The 18,799-nt window shown below is 41.9% G+C and overlaps 2 protein-coding genes across 3 annotated transcripts in view; one reads left to right on the top strand and one right to left on the bottom strand.

Moving 5' to 3' along the window:
* The window catches only part of TG (thyroglobulin), a 240,109-nt gene that overhangs the window by 169,103 nt on the left and 52,207 nt on the right, over positions 1–18,799 (top strand). The gene's annotated exons all lie outside the window — the stretch shown is intronic.
* The window catches only part of SLA (Src like adaptor), a 46,953-nt gene that overhangs the window by 26,971 nt on the left and 1,183 nt on the right, over positions 1–18,799 (bottom strand). For both annotated transcript variants that reach the window (XM_075581851.1, XM_075581858.1), the window contains exons 2-3: positions 9,786–9,874; positions 7,634–7,733 (exon numbers count right to left, since the gene is read on the bottom strand). In XM_075581851.1, the coding sequence (XP_075437966.1) occupies positions 7,634–7,733; positions 9,786–9,846 (161 nt within the window). In that variant the 5' untranslated portion in view covers positions 9,847–9,874. The remainder of the gene's footprint in view (positions 1–7,633; positions 7,734–9,785; positions 9,875–18,799) is intronic.

Genomic DNA, 18,799 nt, shown 5'->3' with positions numbered 1-18,799 from the left:
GTTACTGTACATTTAGAAATAATAATCTTGAGAATGAATATATGAGCGTTATTTGAGAAACCAAAAATATATCCAGTACTTCAGGAACTGTACAGAGATGTGCGAAAGTGTCATTATTTTGCTACAATACCAAATTATTCATACAACATACAGTATGCATAGACACTTGTGCACTAACATATGCAACATATGCAAAGACACTTGTGCACTAACATATGCAACATATGCAGAGACACTTGTGCACTAACATATGCAACATATGCAAAGACACTTGTGCACTAACATATGCAACATATGCATAGACACTTGTGCACTAACATATGCAACATATGCAAAGACACTTGTGCACTAACATATGCAACATATGCAGAGACACTTGTGCACTAACATATGCAAAATATGCAGAGACACTTGTGCACTAAAAGGTGATATGTGCTTCTGCAGATATGTAAAGTGTATTTAAATGACTTAAATCGTCTCTAGTGGTGGAATTGCATGCTTTCACATGGGGTTTAAAGGCTTTGTTAAGCTAGGCGAACTTAACATTTTTGGAGAAGTTTGCCAAACTTGACCGCATGGATAAACGCCATTTGCACCGTGGATTTGAACTGTACAGATGTAGCAAGTCTTTTTGTTTTCGTTGACGCTGCCACGCGCGGTTCCGCCAACCATGGAGGTCGTGATCCCGGAGGATTTATGCTTGTTTGTCCGCAGCATGTCTTGCTACATCTGTACATAATAATAATAGCATGTTCTTGTATAGCGCTGCTAGTTATAAGTAGCGCTTTACAGAGACATTTTGCAGGCACAGGTCCCTGCCCCGTGGAGCTTACAATCTATGTTTTTGGTGCCTGAGACACAGGGAGATAAAGTGACTTGCCCAAGGTCACAAGGAGCCGACGCCGGGAATTGAACCAGGTTCCCCTGCTTCAAGCTCTCATTGCCAGTCAGTGTCTTTACTAACTGAGCCACTCCCTCTCTACATGAACATTCACATTTATAATCAGCTGCATTACTTTTCATGTGCTTGTTGCAAGAAATTCAATTACACATTCGTGACGGATAACTGATGCTGGGGGGCAGTATGCAAACCACATACTTTAAGGTTATGATGGGTAAAAATGTGACAGGTTTTACTGAGTATGATACTTCCTTATTAGGCTGTAAGTATGTAAGCGTGACAAAGATTGCATCGTGTCCTGTGGAGAACACAAGAAGGGATCCTCATTCCTCAGCGCAAAATATACTCATTTGGGGAACGCATCTTTCTATGTTATCTCTGTATTTATTGTCGTTCTAAATACTAGAAGATACTTTGGTCCTGGAGAAGTGTAGAGTCATTACAGATTATAATATCCTTTAATGAGCCAACACAATCATTCTTTATACTGTAGATTACATGATCTTGTACAAGATAGCTTGATATGACTGGTTTCCTTGGGTACCCATCATTTTATTGGGTATCTTTTTGTGGTAGGTATCATTATCTATAACATAATTTACAGTGAGGACACTGTACTGGAGAAATGACACATTTAAAATAAATATTGCATAAGCACATGCATGCCTCAAAATACCAGCACGTTTCCATTGTATTCCATGGTTATATTCCTGCAGAACACTGCAATATATCCCAATATACCACACAGTTGTGCGATGACGGCTGTAACATTTGTAAATACTGTGGTTCATTTAGTGAGCAGGCTTTACGTAAAACAGTTGGTGGATTGATTTTTAGTATTGCCCACATCAGAACCATGATCAGTATACCTGTAAACGCTGTATTATGGTATGTTTTGAAATTCTGTTATTATACAGAGTGCAGTTTATCCCTTGCATACAATCTGCCAGTTACCAAAAGTGCACTGTTCTACTTTCAGCGTGTTAACAGAATGATACGTTATACTATTCTTTGTCCAGCTCCCAAACTCTCGGTGCATTTTTAAGATGAGTTCTACAGTATGTTGCTTGTAACTTGCTCATATCGAGCTGTGAAATTTGCATGGGTACTTTTGAGGTTTTTTGTTTTTCTCTAAATACAGTGAGACAGGAAGAATACTTTCCATGATATGCTTCCGTGGCACGTTTTAACCCCAACCAAGCGCCTTTTAATATATTTCTCGGCTATCCATTGCAGGTCTCCCTGGACGTTTTCTAACTACTAAAAATGGGTAACGGGGTCTAGTTTCTCAGGGATGCACGAAAGTAAATCCCAAGACACATTTTGCACACGCAGCTTTCATGTCATTTACACGTTTATGAACCATCATAAGACGATTGTACAGAAGCTGTTTCATGGGTGCACTATTGCATTCAAATGAATGGCGTTTTAGCTCACAAAATTTGCCCCTTTTTGTAGTCTGTGAGACAATTACTGTACTTCCAGTTACTGTAGCTGTGTTATATGCCTCCATAGCTGTGTTATAGCTGTGTTAATAATGGGAAACTTATTACATACATAGGCCCTTATTCTGTACACTGCGATAGCGCCAATCTGCCTTCTAATGGGTGTTTCCGTGCAGAAGCACTGGCTCAGCGTTATCACAGTACACATTTCTACATACACTTGGCCGTGGGATTTTCTTTGTTAACATAATTGAAAAATCTAGAAGCCGTTTTGGTCCCAGAGAAAAGCAAGTTCGTTGGAATTCATCATAGCTGAAATTACAGTGCACAGAGCATTTGAAACGTATACAGTAGATTTCTCCTTCAAGTCTTCATCTATGAGGAACTCAAATTGAATATCGGTCCGCTAAAAGGTGGCACAACCTAAAATGAATCTGCTTTATTAGAACAGAAATATCTGATGGCAGATAAGGACCGCTCGGACCCCCTATGCTGGCCATACATAAGGCCTTGGCCATGTTTGGCGCTTGCTCGCTCTCGCTTGCTGCCGCTCGCTCTACCAGGAGCTTTTTGCTGTCCTTACAGAGGAGACAGCAAGCGCTTGGGAGGCGGGTATCACTGTGTGTGTGTGTCACTTGGTAGCTGTCAGTGTGTGTGTGTCACTGGGGAACCTGTGTGTGTGTGTGTGTGTGTGTGTGTGTGTGTGTGTGTGTGTATATTATATAATATTTTAAAAATTAAAAAAAAAGACATGTGAGAATAAATTATTTATTAACATTGTGCAACTTTCATAAATATATTCACGCACACACGCATACACACACACACAAAGGCACACACACACACACATGCATACACACACACATGCATACACACACACACACATGCATGCATACACACACACATGCATACACACACACACACATACATATGCATACACACACACACATGCATACACATACATACACACACACATGCATACACACACACACACACGCATACACACACACACACACACGCATACACACACACACACACACACACACACACACATGCATACACACACATGCATGCATACACACACACACACATACACACACACACACATACACATACACATACACACACACACACACACACACACACACACACACACACACACACACACATACACACACACACACATGCATACACACACACACACACAATGCACAAACACACACATACACAGACACACACACACACACACAGGAGACATGGATCGGGGCAGAAGGGGGACAGGGATCGGGCAGAAGGGGGACAGGGATCGGACAGAAGGGGGACAGGGATCGGGCAGAAGGGGGACAGGGATCGGGCAGAAGGGGGACAGGGATCGGGCAGAAGGGGGGCAGGGATCGGGCAGAAGGGGGTCAGGGATCGGGCAGAAGGGGGGCAGGGATCGGGCAGAAGGGGACAGACCGTCAGGGGGCGGGCCGGGGGCGGGCGCGTCACTGGCCGAGGGCCGGCCAGTGACGTCACGGAGCTGGTTCGCCTTCATTGGGCGAACCGCTCTTGTGACCGGCCTGTCTCGCCGGCAAACGGGGGAATTTTAAATTCCCCTAAGACCTGCTCTTCCACAAGCGCGCGGAAGCGCAGGTGAGCCCCTACTAAAGCCGCTCTAATTGCGGCTGTAGGGGCTCAGTGCTGAGCGGGAGCGCGCATCAGCACGCTTCTGCCAGCAGGCAGGGAACATGTCCGGGGCCTAAGATGCATTGCAAAACATTTCTTGAAAGCAGAGTTAGAAGTCCTCCATATGGAGTATGCAGAATATTACCAGGAAGGGACTTGTGTCACAACACTAACATTGTGATAATTCACCACCATTGCAAACTGGTTACTATATTTGTGTCAACTACATGCACAATGCATTACAGCATTAACGTACAGATGTAGCAAGGCTCCGATATGGAAGCCCCGACCCCCCCTCACCCTTCCCCCCCCCCCACGTATGACCGTGGCAGACTCTGTCTCCAATGCCATGGACTTTTTATTTTTCCACATCGAAGACGCCATTAATCATCCAGTGCCACGACAGCCACGGTCACATGACTGCAGCTTGCCCCGGAGGCGGAAACACTTAGTCTTGCCAGGGGCGATAAACATGAAATATAAATATATACAGTGGTCGACAAATCACCAAAAAAATCTACTCGCCACACAAAAAAATCTACTCGCCACACAAAAAAATCTACTCGCCACCTAGTACCAAACATGTGCTGATTGGGCCAATAGGAGCTCGCCACGATGTTAAATCCACTCGCCCGGGGCGAGCAAATGTATAGGTTTGTCGAACACTGAATATAAGGAATGTTATCAGGGACATCCTGATCCTAAGAGCTTACAACCTCACGGGCTGGGACAGGTGTAGTACATGAGAGGTTGTTTTGGTCACTTGCATTGCAAGTGATGTTTTTTCTGCGACGATGGGTAGAGTGGAGTACTTGATATTATTGTTGATGGGAAGAAGGATACAGAGATAGCGGGCAATCATTAAAAACTGTTCTAAGTAAAACAATAGAAATGAACAGGGATATAGGAAGAACCTGCGGCATAGTTACAAGGATAAAGGGTTGAGTGTAGACTTTTGAATATGAGTAGAATAACCTTGTAATCTAATGAGAAATTAGTAGAGCAAAAGTGGCCAACTCCAGTCCTCAAGGGCCACCAACAGGTCAGGTTTTAACGCTATCCCTGCTTCAGCACAGGTGGCTCAAGCAGTGGCAAACGGGGATATCCTTAAAACCTACAAAGATGCCCTATATATAGTCAAAAGGAGTGCTAGTGGGCGTGGCTAAATGTAGACAACAAAGTAGCTTTGGGCACTATATATATATATATATATATATATATATATATATATATATATATATATATATATATATATATATATATAGTGGTAATGTTTGGGGTTTCTCAGAGCCTGTTGGGTATCTGTGTGTTTATCCTTAAAACCTGTCGGTGTCCCTGAGGACTGGCGTTGGCCAACCCTGTAGTAGAGTTATCTAAGGGGTTTGGCTAAAGACTGAATGAAATAATTTTAGCAGAACCAGTTAAAGCAGGTTACAGAGATGTAACGTGGCAGTGATTAATAGCAATGCATTATTGCTACTAGCATCATTCTTTGTGAGCTTGGAGAAGCAATGTTTTTTTGACATTCTGGAATGATGCAGCTAGAAACCCTCAAGCTGTCATCAGGTGCACACCGTTCCCGTTCTCGTTCATGTAAGCACCGGCTGTGCTATCTGTTCTCCCCATTAAATGGTGACTGCTACAGTATGCTGTTTTGGTATGATCGTTCTTAATGACATATGAAGTATGATGTATTTAGTTGTACACTGGTTCATTTGCTAACATAACACTTTTCAATATAGTGAGAAGCAGCTAAAACACCATTAATAATAACTTTAATAACCTAATTTCATATAGCACTTTTCTCCCAATGGGGCTCAAAGCGCTTCACAATTAGAGTATAGTCTGTGCTGCGCAGCACATAGGAATCTTTACAGATACGGTCCCTGCCCTGTGGAGCTTACAATCTATGTTTTGGTGCCTGAGGCACCGGGAGATAAAGTGACTTACCCAAAGTCACAAGGAGCCGACACTGGGAATTGAACCAGGTTCCCCTGCTTCAAACTCAGTGTCATTGTTCTCAGTTACTCACTGAACCAATCCTTCAGCTTAATTGTGTATTAACTTCCATACAACTAAGTTATTGCTTCGCTACCTGAGCCTTACTGCCTCTCGGCATATTGAATAGGTGCATAGGGGCACAGCAGTGCTAATCTGTCTGAGTTCCATTGATAAAAGTTCATTTGAATTGTAACACTGCATGAGATCCATGCGAGTGCAATATGGGGATTTGCAAGGCCAAATACGGTGTTGTTTTCATTGTTAATGAAAGCTTAGAGAATAAGTGAGTCGAGACCGCAATCACCATGAATGATACAGAGAAATAGTAACAAAGTGATAGGTGCTCTGGAGGATATTGCTATGGTATTAACAGTGTTGATCAGAAGGATGATCAGAAAGATTTCCCCCTCTATTGAGCACTCAATCCTTTATATAGTCTGAAATTGGACATAAATGGTCCTAAAGTATAATGCTGCAAAATAGCTGGTAAGTTTCCCAGAATCACCGCGGAAATCAAAAATAATAAAATTTTATTGAATCTACATAGATAGTTAAAAACACATAGTTTTTAACTATCTATGTAGATTCAATAAAATTTTATTATTTTTGATTTCCGCGGTGATTCTAGGAAACTTACCAGCTATTTTGCAGCATTATACTGTAGGACCATTTATGTCCAATTTCAGACTATATAAAGGATTGAGTGCTCAATAGAGGGGGAAATCTTTCTGATCATCCTTCTGATCAACACTGTTAATATTAATGAAAGCTTACCAACTTCAGCAACAACAAAAGATCAAACAAAATTGTTGGGGTCAAAGTTCTCTAAGTAGGATATTCATATTTGGGGTTTTAAGTGAAGATTGATTTCTTTGGGACTTTTTCGCCAATGTCAATATCCCAGCTTCACAATAGACATGGGATGTGCATAATGGTTTTGTAAATCACTAATAGTAGAGTATACTGTAAGCTTAATGTAGATGCGGATCACACCTGTAAATATCGTATATCATGAGTTTGCTCTATGGGGATTATTGAACCAAGTCTGTGTAACAAAACATGGGCCAAACCACTGTAAAAACAGACACTATATTTAAGAAGGGAAATAGCATATTGCTTTCTCTACAATTTATCCTCTGTGATACAGTATATCCGGTGCAGTCATATTCACTAATTCTGCCACAGTTTTCCAGCGGAGAGATGGATAATTAGACCCCAACTTTGTGAGGCATTTTTAGGATATACTGTAGCTTATTGGCTTGAACACAAATAAATGAGGGGGTACAGATGAATCACACATAGTCTCATGGCAGCTGCTATATATTGTACATTTAAGACTGGAACAGCTGCGTCAGGAGATTTATTTTTCGAAAGCTTTTCCCTTTCTGTAGCGCTAATCTGGCCATGTTACAGCTGTGTACGTATTGAAGTTTTCTCACGGCAGAAGTGGGATAAACCCATCCAACCCCATCAGATTTATTACAGAGTAAAAACATAATTGTTTTGCAGCGGTTTTGCAGCGAACAATATAACCTGCTCCTAATATCTACATTACAATATTCTTGTTTTTTTTTATTTTATTCAAATCTCTTGTAGGGTACAAAACATAATTACTTACTCTGAAATAACCCGCAGCTTCTCTCCAAAATTAAAGATTGGTTCACTTATGTCAGTAGATGGATAATCATAGAGGACAGCAAGAAAGTCACTCTCCGGTCCTACCAGATACAAATTGGTTAAAAGATCAGAAATCTGCAGTTTACATTTCATTGACATAATCTCCTCTGACTTTATCATTAGTGTGCAGCAATTCAGTTACATTATCACCACATAATGCTGTAGGGCTGCACACACACACACACACTCACACACTCACGCACACACACACTCACACACACACTCACACACACACTCACATGCACACACACTTACATGCACACACACTTACATGCACACACACTTACATGCACACACACTCACATGCACACTCACACTCACATGCACACTCACACTCACATGCACTCACATACACACACTCACACACAAACCCCTACACAATGTTTGATATTATTCTCGCTGTGAACTGAAGCAGAAATAAACACCATTAATAAGTAACTAGTTTTGATTCTACTATAGGGGTGCTCAACTACAGTACTCAAGACCCCCAAACAGGTCTGGTTTTAAGGATATCCCAGCTGCTGCACAGGTGGCTTCACCTGTGCTGAAGCAGGGACTTAGTGAGCTACCAGTGCTGAAGCTAGGACTGATTGAGCCACCTGTGCTGAAGCTGGGATAACCTGAAAACCTGACCTGTTGGGGAGGGGTCTTGAAGACTGGAGTTGAGCACCCCTGCTCTACTACAAGGTTGCATAATTGGGACTTTTTTGCCTTCCCTGTGTGCATTGCTTTATTCTGTACATATATTACATTAGAGAGTGGCTTCATGCAGCCCAGATAACACAACAAAAACTGCATAAAAGTCCAATATTTCAGAAATGACTTGAATGGGCGTTAATGTTGGAACGGGTGTGATAATCTGCACGGCGCTTGATTCATGTGCCCCTAAGTGTCACTTTTTTTTAAAGCAGAGTCTCCATTGTCCCTTTATACATACTGTAGCTCCCTGGAAATGTTGGCACAAAAACCTTAGTCTGATCAAAACAACAAACACAACTGAATATATGAGACATTCTACTCGTGTGGTTGGTCCCTGACACACTACCAAGAGAGGGAAACATTACTGTAATTAGTATCAGTTACTTCCTATAAAATGGTGGCCATATGAAGACTAAACTGTTTACCATTGGTGTCACTTTTTCTCCAATATAGTACAGGTATATACTGTAGCCGAATGGAAGATTTTACAATGGCGTATGTGACCAAAATGTAAGGAAAGGTACCAAATAGACAATGTTCAAGTTTTCTTTGGCAGATCAGTTATCAATCTCAGGGTTTTATCTCACAAGCCGATGGTCTTTCGGGCATTTCTTTGACTATTGCAAAATGTTCATATTTGACCGAATCTGCTTTACCAAAGATTATAAACACTGAAAAAGTCAGCTCATGTGGTTCAAATATGCCTCCCCGCCCATCTGAATTCTAGAAAAGCATACCGTATGTGACAGGTACAGGACGACATTGGCTCATTTAGTCTGACATCTTTCTCCTCTCGTAGTGAATGTGATTTATTTATTTTTATTAAAAAAATAAACTTTTCTACCTATAGTTCAGTCTTGCACAAAATATTGAGACAGGGGCATTCTAGATCAGGGGTGCTCAACTCCAGGCCTCAGGATCCCCCAAAAGGTCAGCTTTTAAGGATATCATAGCTTCAGCACAGGACAATCAGTCCCAACTTCAGCACAGGTGGCTCAATCAGAGGCTCAGTCTGAGCCTCTGATTGAGCCACCTGTGCTGAAGCTGGGATATCCTTTAAAATCTGACCCGTTGGGGGGCCTTGAGGACTGGAGTTGAGCACCCCTGCTCTATGATTTAAATGAAAACAGTAGGACGTTATTAAAGTTTGCAATGGCCTATGATGTAATGGAGATCACAAACAGGGGTCTCAGTAACTTCCAAAGAACTTTTTTGAAGATTCTTTTTATCATCTAAATTAGACCAAATGATGGTTATTTGCAAATATCCTTGGAATATATCCAACTATTTCACTACAGGATGTATCATTATACAGTAATTTGGGGCACCCTTTATGTGGTTGCAGAAGAAATATACGATGGGATAGTTACTTTAATTCACATATTGGTGCTTACCTGTTTGACGAGATGCAATGTTATCTGGTGGAGCTGTTGTACTTTTTAGAATGTTTCCCATGTCTTGTCCACACGTATTGAATCTGTAACTAAAACAGAACAAGAACGAATTAAAGGAACAATAAATTAAGCAGCAACTCAAGCCAGTATGTTCTCAGATTTATGAACTTTAGAATAATGTGTGGAATTGGTTTCAATGCTTTAATTATTGAAATGATTTATTCGTTAAAAAAAAGGGGGAGAAATATATTGGAGAACATGCAGAGTTTTGTATTTTAATGCGTAGATATTATTCAAGTATAAATCTTATTTAAAGTAGGGTAACCGTACCAACATCTTTGTATCGGCTTTGTGAAATATAAAAAAAAACAGTTTCATAGTTCTATTGCAGATTGTTAAAGCTAGAAAGTTACAGCACATTTAACCTGTCGGTTTGTGTGGCACAGCGTGAAGGAATGCACCGAGATACTGTACATAGACTCAGTTTGATACGTCTCATACCAAATGGTGCATCATTATCCTCCTCCCTAACTCCTCCTTGTTACATACTGTAGTAGATGAGGTTGAAAAAGTCATTCGTCCATCCTGTTCGCCCTATGCTAAATTTAGACGACAGCTACTTATCCTATCTTTGTACTTACAGTATATTGATCTAGAGGAAGACAAACAAAAACTCCAGTGAAATAGCATCTAATGTTTCTACTCACTTTTCCAAACAGTTTTAAATACATTTCAGTCCCCACAATTCTGGGAGAGAACAGGATTAATTTATTTTTTCACTTCTTTGTTTTAATTTTTTTAATTACAGGATTGAAGGGGGGGGGGGGGGGGTCTCCGGAGCTGAACTGTGTTAATTTCAGCACGGGGGGGCTGTCTGCTTCCAGAGATACTTACCTCTGTAGTGGTGCCGGTATCTGCTGGCAGGGAAATTGTGCGCCTAACATAATAACTGCATTTAAATGTCCTGCGTCTCGTTGGCCAATAGGAAGCCATGACTGTGATGGGGAGGGGGTAACCCGGCTTTATAATAAAGGTTAAGCCCATGTGGTTGCCCCTGAACTGTGTTTTGGGGGTCCTAGAGTGTCAGCTCTTGGACCTGTGTATTGTGCGTGCATTACTGTGACTGTGTGCAAATGATGCGGCAATAAAGATTTTTCTGTGTTTCGCCTTCCTGAGGTGCTGGGACCAGGAGATTTCTAGGCTGTGAGTTTCAGGGTAGGTTTGACGAAGAAACTTCTTTCAGATTGCGTCTATTTAGCGAAGTTCAAAAGTTACTGGAGACCCCCAAAAATGTACCCAGGATTCAGGTTAGATTCCCGGCTACACTGAAGCGCAGTTCTCCGGTCAAAACCCTACCATGAAAAGCGTTCTGGCGACTCACCACTAGGAGGTCCTGCTTCAGCACAGACCAGAAAGGTAAAATGAGGCACAGGGAGGAAAAATGTAACTGAAACAGTCAGGGGGTCCCTAATATAAATAGTAGGGGCTGTCCAGTTCTTACCCAGGTCACCCTCACTCGGGGATAAGGAGTTGAGGGTTTACTCCAGCCCAAAAATAAAACTGAGAGGGTTTTATTAAGATAAGGCTGAGCAGGTTTTTATTAAAATAAGAAGTTTATTTATTGAGTGTCAGAGATACTGTATGGCTAGTGGGGGAAAAAAACCACAGTTACAGTTTTCACTCTAACACCCCAAATAAACTTAGCACATTTTAATAAAGAAGAATAGAAAAGTATAGGTTATTAAAGCTGGTATGTTTTAAAATGTTATATACGGTGTCCATGAAACAAAGTGGGGTCTTCCCTCTCCTAGCCACCTCGGCGTTGGTGCCGGTGACTATAACCCTTGGTCCTAGATGAAAGGGGCACTAGATTGCTAGGGGTTTGAAAGCCCTTTAAATGAGATGATTGTGTAAGTGCCCGTGTCCTGTCATGAAAGACAGAACCTCCTGCCAAACTAGACAGAGTGGAGCCTCACACCGTGGGGGCAAAGGGACAGAGAAGAATATTTTTGTTGCCCCTGGGAACCCTCAGGTGTTTGGGAAACCCCGTCTAGTGGTCTCAGATGGGTTGCTAGGGAAATTGCTAAGGTTTTTTTATTGGGCTGCAGGGTTTCAGGGAATGAATACTAGAGGTTTTAAAAACTCTGACCTAGCTCAGATTTGGCAGATTCCCCAGAGATTCCTAAGAGAGGTTTTTTCCCCTGTGATTCAAAGGAATTCAATGTTTGTGCCATGTGTTCCTATGTGGTTGTATGTGTTCCCAAGTGATTACAGAAGTCCAATTTGCCATAAGGGCAAGAATGGGTCGGTCCGGACCCAGAGACGCCTTGCAGAGACAGCAAGGAAACAGCTACAGGACTTTAAGCAGAAAAGCTTCTAAATCACACTTTCAGTACCATTTGGATTGGAAAGTGTGGGAGCTGCTGGAGGCTCATGCCGATGTTGGGCTCCAGAACTTTTTGGGCTAAGTCCCGGTCAACCAACGGACTATTTAAAGACTTTATTTCAACTAGGAAAGTCAGTTTGTCAACCCCAGACCCCCAGTAAGTGTATCTTTTTCTATCTATTGTAATTCAATGTGTGTTTGCCTGGTTCTATGGAATAAATTACAATTTATTTTACTTATTGACTTATTGCCTGGCCTACATAATCTGGTGTTGCTTCCAATTGGCCCACGTCCCTGGGACATTTAATTTCCAGAGATATACCGGCAGCACCTACGAGATAAGTATCCTGGAATACTTTCTGGGCAAGCTACCCATCTATCTGAACAAGCTCCTCACCCCTACCACATTCAGCACTTCTCATCTGAGATCTGACTCCAAAAGGCTGTTCATGGTCCCAAGGTTCAACAAAGTATCCGGCCGCTCCTCCTTCTCTTACCGCGCCCCCCAAAACTGGAACAATCTACAGACACTCTCACAGCTGCCACTCTCAAATCTAAAGCTGTCTCACATTTTAATCTGTCTGTAACTGTTACATACGCCTATAACATATATTATCTCATACTGTGCATGCCAATGTCTTGTATATAATGTATAAACCTGCTCACTTAATGTAACTATGTATTTGTAACCTTGTTGTCATCATAACTCTGCTATACATGCACATTTAGTCTTAAAGGAGCAATGCCCGGTACTCTTTTTCTGGCTAGCAAGATGTACTGTATCACTTGAACAGATGCTAAACCTCGTAAATCAGTCACTAGAGATGTAGCCCCATGTAGACCCACATCCACAAAGTTCCATCAAGTAACTTAATGTTACTTTAACCTAAGTTAGCGTCACATTGAGCCTTACCGTCAAAGGCAGATAACGGAATGTTAAGTCACATTTACTCCTGGAAACGGCATTGTGTTCGCTAATATGGCGGTTACTGATAATGACATGACAAGAGGCCTTCCCCTAAGAGCACCTAGCCACTGAAGTCCGTTAAGGTTAATGCAGGGACTTAACGTTGCGTTAGTTTGGTCATACCTAAACTTGGCCATACTCATATCTAGACCCTGAAATAGGTCTTTCATAGGGTCTGAATGGAAGTATGCTTTAAATAACAGTTATTTTCCTCTTCTCTCTGCTCTTTCTCAACTTGAGTTTAAGACCTATGTCAAGATCCAGTGGGAGCAATGCTAAGATACACTTAATGTCTCCTTATTGGATGCTAACCTAATGGTGCGCTACAGTATAACAATGTGACGTGAAGTTTATGCTAGGGAGGTACACAGTGGCTATTGCTTTAGCAGATATTTAGCTTTGAGGATATGCTTTAACCTCAAGGAAACGAATGAACATTACTGTGTTAAGTAATGTCACGTTACTGGCCCTGATTTAATGGAAATTTGTGACTCTAGCCCTTGGTTTCCTCACAGCCGTGGGTTACCAGGGGAAACAGATTTCCATGGGCAGATCGTTCACAAACATGGAGCCACTGTATCTCTGCAGCTGTCACCTTCCCTTGAGCCACGAGGAGATATTTCTTCCCCCATATCTCCGGGGCAGGGGAGTTGGGTGGAATCTGTAAATGGCGGTTAGTTTAGTTTATTTTATAAACATTTTTTTATGCAAGTCTTACTACTGCAATAGTTGTTTTATGTACATATGATAGTATCGTCCGGTGTTCTGCGAATACATTTTCAGATGGTTCTGCAGTTCTTTAAAGGTAGAAAACCACTGGCAACTTTAGAAGTCAATTAGCCAAAGGAAGGAGGTGAAGAAAATGTGAGATAAATATCTCCACTGGTCCAGTGCCAATCCCTGTTGAAAGCTTACTGACTACTTAGGAATTGATGTATCATATATGTATCAATCTTAGACTGAGCCACTGATTGAGCCACCTGTGCTGAAGCAGGGATACCCTGAAAATCTGACTTGTTGGTGGCTTTTTAGGACTGGAGCTGGCCACCCCTGGTTTAGACATTGTCCCAAAAATAGTATCATCGTGAAGAAGATTGTGCTGTGCCATCGCTATTGTAGACAGTATCCCTTCGATTTATAGTTTGACGCAACAATGTTGCAAACAACTGTTCTAAAATATTATGTAGCACTGTTTTCCCCCCCCCCCCCCTCTCTGGGAGATGTCATGACTGCTACAAGGTGTTGTGGTGCTGGTATACCTGTGAGAGCTGAGGTGTCTGCATTGGTAAGGAGACCAGGACAGGCTTTTGGTAGTTCTTCAAGGTGTCAGCGCCTCTAGTTCCAGTAGCTCCAGGATTTCATGGAGACAGTCCCCACAGGAACATAATTCATCTATACTCCCTGCCCAAATGACTGATACCCAGGCAGGAGTATATAAAACGGATGCTTTATTGATGCAGTCATTTGTGTTTGTATATACAGCGGTTCAGATGAATCGAAATGTCCCCAGAATCTGGATGGTGCAGGGCCTCTGATAGTGATGAGGCCTAGGTAGAATTTAGGTGTTGTCCAAGCCCCCTAAGGGGCTGGGGGGGGGGCATGCTCATCCCTGATGGGAAAGAATCACAGCCCTTCCAGTCTCTCCAACCTCCAGACCAGAACTGACTACTAACTTTGGCACTCCTCCCTGACACCAAGGAGGGGAGGGCATAGTGTCTGTTCCACAATTGGCTACACACAGCCACTTTGACACCTCCTCCTATTAATCAGAGAGTAGCCTGAGGGGGGTCTTGAGGATTAAACTGTCACAGCCTGCAGGTCTATCAGGGCTTCTTTGACAGGAGGCAGAGAGACAGTCTAGACCAGCTAGGCTACAATTATAATTAACAGGAACTCCTCCCACCGGAGGAAGATGCGACGCACAGCCGTAGTAAAAGATCAAAGGAAGGCTGTATGGTGACTAAAAAAACTGTATTGCAGCGAAGTGTAGCACCGACGAAACCTCTGACGCGTTTCAGCCCAACAGGCTCTTTGACAAAGGCCTGTTGGGCTGAAACGCGTCAGAGGATCCGTCGGTGCTACACTTCGCTGCAATAAAGTTTTTTTAGTCACCATACCAGCCTTCCTTTGATCTTTTACTACGGCTGTGCGTCGCATCTTCCTCCGGTGGGAGGAGTTCCTGTTGGTTCCTGTCTACTTCCGGTAGCACGCCGGGTTGCTGTCTCGGCCGACAGCCTATTCACTGCCGGTCATTTGAGCACCCATCGCGTTGGAGGAGTTGCTTGAGGGTTGGCGGTGCATCAGACTGCTGGAGGATTACATAGGCTCGGCGCCACTTGCTTCATAAACCGTGAGTCCCTCTATCTCAATTCTATCGGTGCTCTTGGGGAGCCAATTGCTGGGAGAGACTCTTATACTCACCTGTTTGAAGCTCTGCCGTGACCTGTTCCATACACTGAATTATTTTACAAGATTCAGCAACTATTTGTTACTTCTGGAGCACCTAGTGGGTTAACCCTTCGTTTGCCTGCCCATACGTACAATTATAATTAGGTCTTGTGTAATTACATATCTGTGAGTACACATTGCATTTGCATGGAATAATAATAACGTTACTTCAGTGCTTCAGGAAAGAGTATACGCCCTATAAAGGGTTACTTTTTGAGGTCTTTTTTCAGACCGCAACAACTCTGCATATCAGAAGTCAGAAATATGAAGGAATTGTAGGTGCAACTAGTGCACACACTATATATAAACGGGAGAGAGAGCACACATACTGCATATATATATATATATATATATATATATATATATATATATATATATATATATATATATATATATATATATATATATATATATATCTTCAATAAATATATGCTTCTGATATGAGTATATAACCTTAAGAGTTAACATTTACACATTGTTATCAAGGAGAAGACATGTTGGTAGAAATAGGGAAGTTGGTCAGCAGCATTGTGCAAAGTTTCCATTGCTTTAGCTTTGCACAATAGGAAACCGCAGCAGAACTGTGACAACTTTCACAGATAATGTTTTTTTTAATTCTTTTTTTAGTTCTTCATAGAAATTACAAAAAAAAAACAAAATTAGCCTATTTTAATCTTCTAAAAGTAATTGCTTTGAGTTACCCACTTCAATGCTGAAGCGGCTTGCAAAGCTGGATGGGGGGAGGGGAGGTCAACTCCAGTCATCAAAGGCCACCAGCAGGTCAGGTTTTAAAGCTATCTCTGTTTCAGCACAGGTGGCTCAGTCGCTGTCTGACAATTTCTTCAAAGTGCAGGTCTCCTCTAAGACAGAGGTACAAAGTCGAGCTCTACTCACATGTTCATAATGCAATTCCCCATTTAGTGGACAGCTAATGTTTCAGGTCCCATTTGGGGTGATCACCTGATGAAAGGTCCATGTGGGACTTGAAACGTTGTCTTTCCACTGTTCTTGGCTGTCCCATTAAAGTACAGGTCTCCTCTATGTTGTGTTGGCTGCACAAGCAGGATTCTCCTCGCCTGAAACTGTTTCCCCGCACGTAGGAATTGAACTATCAGTCGTTGACTGAGCCACTGATTGAGCCACCTGTGCTGAAGCAGGGATATCCTTAAAACCTGACTTGTTGGTGGCCCTTGAGGACTAGAGTTGGCCCCGTCTGAGTTACTGTATATATTACAACTCATCCCAATTCTTCAACACCTGCATCTTCATATATACTGTACAGTATGTGAAGTCCGGAGCCCATGTGCTCATTTGCATGTCATTTCCCAGAATTCCCGGATGCAGTGGAAGCACTGTATGCTGGAAGATAGTGGTGAGAAGCAGGGTTGCAGACCTGTCTGAGACGTGAATATGCTCACAAGTGATATTTTTATTTGCTGTAACTAAAATTATATTTCTTATTTAGTTTTTTTTTTTAAAGGTGTGAAATGCATCTACAACCACATTGTATTTCCTAGCAGCATACAGTATATATTTAACCTCATGTAAAAATAGCATAGTATAGCGAACATGTTCCTGGTTGGTAAATGAAGTGTACTGTGTGTGTATAGCCCTTTTTTGTGCCTCCAGGGGCAATGGCCATTTCTTAATAGTGCTGTATAACCCTGTATTACTGTGGTAATAGTTGGGCTATGTTTTGCTCACAGATCTGGAACCCATCAGGAAATGGTCATGTGAGTTATATGGAGTCACAAGACTAATAGTTAGGAGGAGAAGTTAGTGTGTCTCTCTCAAACCATGTCTCTTTCAATCTCTCCCATAGACGAGTCCCATCCTTTGTTATCGATTAACACATTACCCCAGTCACTCTTCTTCTCCCTATTATTCACAGTTACAAAAATTGTTGATACAATGATGATTTGTTTTACATTGTGGATTTGTAAGTGTGTGTGTGTGTATATGTGTATATATGTATATATACTCTATGCACCTTGAAGACCCACCTTAAGACACCGTTGCTTAAAGAAGCATATGAATAGCACTGTGGATAATACTAGACACATGATACATAAAGCTTGGCCCCCTGCAGACGCACTTACAAGAACTCCCTCCTACTGTCTCTGTACGTTCTCCCTACCTACCAATTAGATTGTAAGCTCCTCGGAGTAGGGACTCCTCTTCCTTAAGGTTACTTTTATGTCTGACGCACTTATTCCCATAACCTGTTATTCATATTATCTGTTATTTATTTGTCTACCCCATGTATTCCTACTGTGAAGCGCTATGTACATTAATGGCGCTATATAAATAAAGACATACAGTACAATCCCCTATATGGGATTGGAGGGGAAAGTACGGGAGCTGGGAGTGGTGTGCCGATCATAGACTAATCCCTATTGGCTGGAAGACAGAGGCATGCCATGTTCAGTGACGGGCAAGGTCCAGTTATTTGTTATATTGTTCATGTTTAAAACATATTATGGCCTACACCTCCAATCCAGTGCCTGAGTTTATTGTGGGCATTTTGTGTATGGGATAAGGTGGGACATCGGCCTGCACGGTGTCATGGTGACCAACATGCAACTGTTTGGAAAAGGGCATTGGGAAACAGTGATCTTTTAACAAATGAAGTAAATATACAGATGTAGCAACAACCGTGTCCCAGCTGGAGTAGCGCTGCAGGGTGTCCGCTTCAGAAGCATTGATACCCTGTATCGCAGTCGCTGCAGACACTGTCCCCAGCGACGCGGACGTACGCTGGGGACAGTGTGTCTTGCTACATCTGTAAGTAGCCATGCTCATTCCATAAATAATATACATGCCAAAAAACACTAATTAATTAGCAGTGCTTAGGGAATGTTTAATAATAAAAAGCAGGCGTCAAACTCAGCAACTGTTCCTAAATAGTATTCAATTAAGAAAAAACAACTAACCCCCCTGTCAATATACAGTGAACCCTATTCACAGTGGACCATGGCGGATGGACATTTATAAATATTTAGTGACCAAAAGATTGGTTTAAAAAGATATTACTTTAAGTGGATCTGTAAGGTATAAATAATAATGTGCTTTTTTTTTGTTAATATTGGCGCATGTAATCATTTTACAATACAGGGAGGGCTCATTGGTAACAGTTCTGAAAACAAGTTAAATTTGTCAACGTACTATGCAAGAGTATGCAAGTTCTCACATTGTCAGAAGAGAACAACAAGG

Source organism: Ascaphus truei, chromosome 2 (genome assembly GCF_040206685.1).
Source record: "Ascaphus truei isolate aAscTru1 chromosome 2, aAscTru1.hap1, whole genome shotgun sequence".
In the NCBI taxonomy this organism is placed as follows: Eukaryota; Metazoa; Chordata; class Amphibia; order Anura; family Ascaphidae; genus Ascaphus; species Ascaphus truei.
Note: the sequence above shows the minus strand (reverse complement) of the source record. Positions and strands in the feature narration are given on the sequence as shown.